We start from the raw sequence: 6530 nt of genomic DNA, 5'->3' as shown, positions 1-6530 counted from the left end.
GGGGTTGTTGCTAAATAAGCTGGTTTGTGAGTAAATGGCTTTTTTTTTTTTTTTTTTGTCCACGTCAGCTGGAAAGAGGTAAAAGCTTTGACAAATGGTTTTGTCTGAAAGTGCCTGGGGAGTTGAAAGAAAAGATCCATGTGGCTGGAGGCTGGAGAGAGTTTGAGAGCTGGGCAGCCCCAGCTGCGGGCACAATGAGATACTCCAGCCCTGGGAGTGGTGGGACACATAGCTGGTCCCACCCTGGGGAGCCCCATGGCACTCCTGGTGTCCTGCCACTTTTCTCCCTGGACTGGTGGGGGGCACAGACAGTGGCAGCCCCTGGGTTCTCTAAAAGCTGTTGGGAGCTCAGGCTCTTGGCAGAGGTCACGGGAGGCTGGTATTGGGGCTGCTGTCAGCAGCTCAATGAGGGCACGAATCCTCTGGTGGGATGAGGCTGCTCCTCAGCAGCTGCTTGACCCCCAGGGTCTGTCCTTCCCAGCGCTGGTCCTTGTTTTGCAGGTAGATCCTGTCCCCAATGGCTTGCGAGCTTTGCCTATCTTCTATGCCTGTACTGTGGGGATCAACCTCTTCTCCATCATGTATACCGGCGCACCCTGTAAGTATGCCACAGACTACTTGCACCTTAATTTTGAAATGCTTTACAAAACCTCCATTAAATGCACGATTTACCCCTTTTTTGCTTTACAGGGCTGAAATCTCCTAGAAGGCGGCTGGCCTGTGCCGGCTACAGAAGGCTGCAGGCTAGCATGCGCTGAGTTCTGGGCTAGATAGTTGCCCAGCCAAAGAGACCTGCTCAAACTAAACCCCTCCAGACCTTTCTCTTTAGACTCCCCAGGACTGGCAGATAACATGACTTCCCCTTCTCTCACCTGTACTAAAACTCAGCTGCGGCTGCAGAGACTCCTGGGGCTGCCCATAGTGAGGCTAGGAGAGGGATGGAGGCTGTGCCTTCCCATTCACCTTGTCCCTAAGAATAAACTCCTTATCCCTGGCAAGAAGAGCTGGCACCTGCACTGAGAAGAAGCATTTGGGCTTTGAAAAGCCAAACTGGAATGCTTGTTTGGCTGTTGTGTAGGGGGGCACGGCTCAGCAGGGAGGGTGCCTCCATCCGCTGGGGTGACTCGGCCTGAGCTGTTTTCGGTCTGAGATGGGTTTCCTGTTGTGGAGGAGTTGTTGGAGGTGGTAAGGGCAGGCAGTGCTGGCTCCACAGGGCTTTCTCTGTAAACAGTGGCTGGAAAAATGTTTGGAGAGATGTTGGCTTCCCCTTGCCTCAGGGTGGGTGGGGGGCAGGGTTGCTGTGGTCCTGCAGGGGGCATTGGGGCTGCAGAGCAGTGGTAGTGCTGCTCCAGTATCACCCTATCACTGGGCACCTTCGAGGTGGATTCATGTTTGAATATTCAGAGTCCTCAGCTGCAGGAGGGCTGGGTGAGCTCTGCGTTTGGCAAGTGCATGGTTTGTAGCCTTCAGCGAGCTGGGCTTTGTGTAAGCAAAGAGCTGGATGTGGGGGGGGAAGTAGTCATGGCATTGCTGGTGGTGCATGAGGAGCAATGAGTTACTGCCTGCAGCAGAAAAAGCAGGAGTTGGGGGATCAGGTGCTTGCGACAGCTCAGCTGGGGGCTGCAGCAGGCTCTTCAACACTACATCTCTGCTAAAAGTCACACCGCATGTGAGAATGCCTGTAACTGGGTCACAGAACACCTCAAATGCCTTAAAATGAGTTCCTAGGGACTCAGGGAGGAGAACTCTCTCCCCTCAGCAGCTGGAGGGGTTAATGGAGATGTGGGGCTCTCCCCTGGGAGCAGCCCAGGCCCTGCGTGGGGGAAGCGGTGTGGTTGCTGCAGCAGGAGGGCTGGGTGGCTTTTTTTTCTTTGACATTGCAGCAAGTGAGGAGCCTCCCGTCCTTGCTCAGAGCAGTCATCAGTTCCTGATGGGGTTTTTTGTGGGAGGGAGGGGAAAGTGCCTGCACATGTGAAAGATTAGCTTGTGATGGGGGGAAATTCTGTGTGGGGTAAGGTTTTGGTGCAGTCAGTGATGGCTTTCTGACAGTGTTTCTCCCTGGCAGGTGAATTAGCTCAGGGATGTTGCAGGTGACAGAGTCCCTGTGCTGGGAAGAGCAACATCATATGTTGAGGAGGCTTTTGCCCAGAGGTTTTCAAAGATCCGTTGTTTTATTTCCTAGTGCTGGGCTTTGACAAACTTCCTCTGTGGGGTATCCTCCTAATTTCGGCGGGGAGTGCTGTTGTCTGTGCTCTCGTCGTCTGGTTCTTTGTATGTCCAAGAATGAAGAAGAAAATTGAACGTAAGTAATGCCTCTCTTTGCAATCCTTTGGGGAAGGGCATGCTCAGACTAACCAACTTCTTTTCCCAGCGGGAGATCTCATTAGCTGCAGGGCTGTTATTAGCAGGGATCCTCAGTGTCAGTTATCGCTTAAGCTGCTCTGTAAACCCTGAGTCACTGGGGCACATCGCCTTGAGCTGGACCCTGCCAACTCCCACTGCAGCGCTGGAATGCTGCTCTGGGGACCCCAAAATCCCCCTTGAAGTAGCCATTGTGCTGCCCAGTGGCATCTGGCCCCTGATTTCTAGGCAGGGCAAGCACTCCTGGAACAGCACAGAACAGTGGACAAACAGCCCTATTTCTCTGAATAGAGAAGAAGAGGAGGCAGGAGACAACCTGCCTGTTAACCAGTGTAACCTTTAATCCTCTGCATACCTGCTGATCAATCTTTGGCCTGGCAGATGCAGATCACAAGTTTAAAGCTGCGTAAGCTGATGGAATCCTTTCCCTGTAGCAAAAAAAAAAAAAAGAAAATTTAAAAAAATCTATTGGAGGGCATCCAAAAGAGCAGTCCTGAGCTCTGCCTCCTGAAAAGTACAGGCAGCTCTCCTGGAGCCATGTGTGGTCTTGCATATAAATGTGGTTGGCCGTCTGGGGCACTTAAGGAACTGGAGATGAGGGATAACCAGTGTCCTTGTCAGACTGGTGTAACTGGGGTGTGACTAACAGCTTTATGGCTGTCCTTGACATTCTTCCAGCTGTTCGAGCTTTGGCTTAACTCCTGCCTGCAAGGCAGCCTCTCCTGCCTGCCAGGGAGCGTTGCTATGAGGAGGGGGTGGTGTGTGTGGGGGGCAAGCTCTGCAGGGGCTGGATGCCAGGGTGTTCGGTCCTGGTCCGATGGTTGGTCTAGGAGGGGCCTTCGCAGAGGGTGAGGGGCTGGAGGCCACAGCAGCCAGCAGACTGGCTGGGAAATGGTCATGTTTGTGATGAGGTGTTTTTTGTTGTTGTCTGAAGGAGCTGACCTCATGTTTTCACCTGGAGAAAACATGCTTTTCCCGGTAGAGAGGGAGTAACAGCCTCTGCTTCCAGGGCTTGGTGCTGCTTGGCTTTGGCAATTCCAGTGGGACAGGAAACCAGGCTGCCCTCAGGAGGTGGAGACCAGCTCCTGTTTGGGTTTGTCACCCACCAGTGGGAGCTGGAGAGGAGCCCAGGCGGCGAGTCCTGCCGGCAGGCTGGAGCCGATGGGCTGGCAGAGGAGCTGGGCTCTTCTGGGCACCTTCCCACCAGCTTCAGGAGTTGCAACCACCCCAGAAGCAGGTCCAGAGCATCCCACGGCCTCTGGGAATGGGGAAGAGACAAACATGGCTTGAGGAGGAACCTCTGCCATCAGAAGAATGGGCATAAAAGCCCCATAATGGTGCTCACCACACCCTGTGTGGGTGGGGGGGTGTCTAAAAATAGGAGATGAGTTGACTTGTGATGGTTTGGCTGTCATGCCCAGGACAAGGTGTGACTGCCCAGCAATTTCCAAAGTTCAGTATGAGGGGGAAGCTGTAAATTTTATTTAGCTGCCATAAATCTGAGTGGTGAGGGGTGGGGGTTTGCTTGTAGCGTTGGGTGTGATGGTGGCCGGGGATTTGATGGTACCTGTTTCCCTTCCCAGGAGAAATCAAATCCAGTCCTTCTGAAAGCCCCTTGATGGAGAAGAACATCACCCCGAAGGAGGACCATGAGGAGACCAAGGTGCCCTTGGGTGATGTCAAGAGCCCTGTTGCTGATGTGGGGTCAGCTGTGACCCACCGGGCAGTGATGGAGGAGAGGACTGTCTCCTTCAACATGGGGGACCTGGAGGAGGCCCCAGAGCAGGGGAAACTCCCCAGGCTTGACCTGAAGGAAACCAGCATTGATGGCGGTGAGTGGTGGGGGTGCTGTGGGGGTGCCAGGGTGCTCTCCTGCCACCCCAGGTACCCCAAATGCTAAACACCCACTGTCTTGGCAGGAACTGTGCGGCTGCCCAATGGCAACCTTGTTCAGTTCAGCCAGGCTGTGGGCCACCAGCTGAGCTCCAGCGGGCAGTACCAGTACCACACTGTGCACAAGGACTCCGGCCTCTACAAGGAGCTGCTGCATAAACTGCACCTGGCCAAGATGGGGGACTGCATGGGGGACTCGGGGGACAAGCCTCTGCGACGCAACAACAGCTACACCTCCTACACCATGGCCATCTGTGGCATGCCCCTGGACTCCCTCCGCACCAAGGAGGGTGAGGAGGTGGAGAAGCTGACCTGGCCTGTGGCAGACACCAAGAAGAGGGTCCGCATGGACAGCTACACCAGCTACTGCAATGCGGTGGCTGATGCCCACCCGGCTGCTGACGTGGACTTGAACACAGCCCAAGTGGAGATGGGCGTCAGCGACCGCAAGGGCAGCAGTAGCTCCCTGGAAGAATGGCATGACCAGGACAAACCCGAGGTGTCCCTCCTCTTCCAGTTCCTGCAGATCCTCACAGCCTGCTTTGGCTCCTTTGCTCACGGTGGCAACGATGTCAGGTCAGTTGAGTTGGCAGGAGTGGTGAGGTTGCTCACTGGAGCTGGTGCCCACCTTGCCCACAGCCTCTGGCCCTCTAGACCAGCTCTCCTTTCTCTTCCAGCAATGCCATAGGGCCCCTGGTCGCGCTGTACCTGGTCTATCAGACGGGTGATGTGGCTACCAAGGTGGCAACTCCCATCTGGCTGCTGCTTTATGGAGGTGTGGGGATTTGCATTGGCTTATGGGTCTGGGGAAGGAGAGTCATCCAGACAATGGGGAAGGACCTGACACCCATCACCCCATCAAGGTAAGGTCTGCTTTGGGGCAGGGGGAGGCTTCTGGCAGTCCTAGAGCTGCATCTTGCTCCTAGAACCCCTCTCTGTGCTATATTCTGGGGTTTCATGGCTCAGGTGGTGGTCCTGGGGGGTGTGTGGCCCCCATAACACCCTCCCTTCATCCCTTGGTGGGGCCAGCCTGGGGCTACTGGGGGTCTGGAGAGCTGAGTTGAGGAGCTGACCCTGCCTGGAGTGAGCAGTCCCAGCCCCAGCTTGGGCTATGCCAGCCTGGCAAGCTGGGCCCTGTGGGGGCTCATGTGCTTTCTGTCTCTGCAGTGGCTTCAGCATCGAGCTGGCATCTGCCCTGACAGTGGTGATTGCCTCCAATGTTGGCCTCCCCATCAGCACGACCCACTGCAAGGTAGGTGGGGGTGGCAGGAGGGGATGGTGCCAGCACGGGGTGAGTTTGGCTTCCCCTGAATCCTAGTGCTGAAAAAGCTGAGCTGTGTGGGAGGTCTCAAAAAATGGGCTGCTGGCCGGCCTTCAACTCCCAGCTCTGCCATTTGCATCTCAATGGGGTGGCATCGGCTGCCCATGGCTGGGTGAAGGGGCACTTGAGGGGGTGATGAGAGAACAAAACCCTTTTGATGGACCTTTAGGCTCTGCCAAGCAGCCATGGGAACCAGGCTCTCCACTGCTCTGGGATGGTAGCTCCCCACCCTGCACTCTGCTGGGTCCCCAAGGGCTTGAGCAAGACCCTGGGCATCCCTGGGAGGGGCTGTGGAGTGGTGGACACGCATGGGGAGGTACCCCATTCCCCTGCCGTGCTGAGCACTGCCTCGTCATGCAGGTGGGCTCGGTGGTCTCTGTGGGCTGGCTGCGCTCCAGGAAGGCAGTGGACTGGCGCCTCTTCCGCAATATCTTCATGGCCTGGTTTGTCACTGTCCCTATCTCGGGTCTCATCAGCGCTGCCATCATGGCTGTCTTCAAGTACATGGTCCTGAGGCCTGAGAGCACTGGGGCTGCTCCTGCTACCCTGCTGCCGCCTTCCCTCTAGGAGCAGGAAGGCTTATCCCGGCGTGGGATGGGGGCTACCATCATCTCTGGGGCTTCCTCAGTTCTGCATAGTGTTGTCACTGAATCTAGGAGCAGGAAGGCTTATCCCGGCGTGGGATGGGGGCTACCATCATCTCTGGGGCTTCCTCAGTTCTGCATAGTGTTGTCACTGAAGTTTTTTGTTTTGGTTTTTTTTTTTTTAATATAAATGTCTTGGCGCTAAGTTTCTAGCGGGTGATGCAGTGCTGAGGCTCTGCCCCCCCATGTGAGCCTCCTGTGCTGCGCTGTAGCTTTAGATTAGCAGTTATGGGAGGCCACTTAATTCTTATTTTTAACGACTTAATTCAGATCCCCTGGCAGTGATCGCTCCTTCTGTAAGGACCAGGGCT

At 55.4% G+C, this 6530-nt stretch overlaps 1 protein-coding gene across 1 annotated transcript in view; it reads left to right on the top strand.

Moving 5' to 3' along the window:
* SLC20A1 (solute carrier family 20 (phosphate transporter), member 1) overlaps positions 1–6222 on the top strand; it is an 8765-nt gene extending 2543 nt beyond the window's left edge. The window contains exons 4-10 of the mRNA XM_014958823.1: positions 502–598; positions 2183–2302; positions 3945–4193; positions 4281–4830; positions 4932–5117; positions 5422–5506; positions 5936–6222. Coding sequence (XP_014814309.1) covers positions 502–598; positions 2183–2302; positions 3945–4193; positions 4281–4830; positions 4932–5117; positions 5422–5506; positions 5936–6142 — 1494 coding nt within the window. The 3' untranslated portion in view covers positions 6143–6222. The remainder of the gene's footprint in view (positions 1–501; positions 599–2182; positions 2303–3944; positions 4194–4280; positions 4831–4931; positions 5118–5421; positions 5507–5935) is intronic.
* The last annotated feature ends 308 nt before the right edge of the window (positions 6223–6530 follow it).

Source organism: Calidris pugnax, unplaced genomic scaffold (assembly GCF_001431845.1).
Source record: "Calidris pugnax isolate Ruff unplaced genomic scaffold, ASM143184v1 scaffold244, whole genome shotgun sequence".
Lineage (NCBI taxonomy): Eukaryota > Metazoa > Chordata > Aves > Charadriiformes > Scolopacidae > Calidris > Calidris pugnax.
The sequence above is the reverse complement of the archived record's forward strand: the minus strand, read 5'-3'. Positions and strand labels throughout refer to the sequence as shown.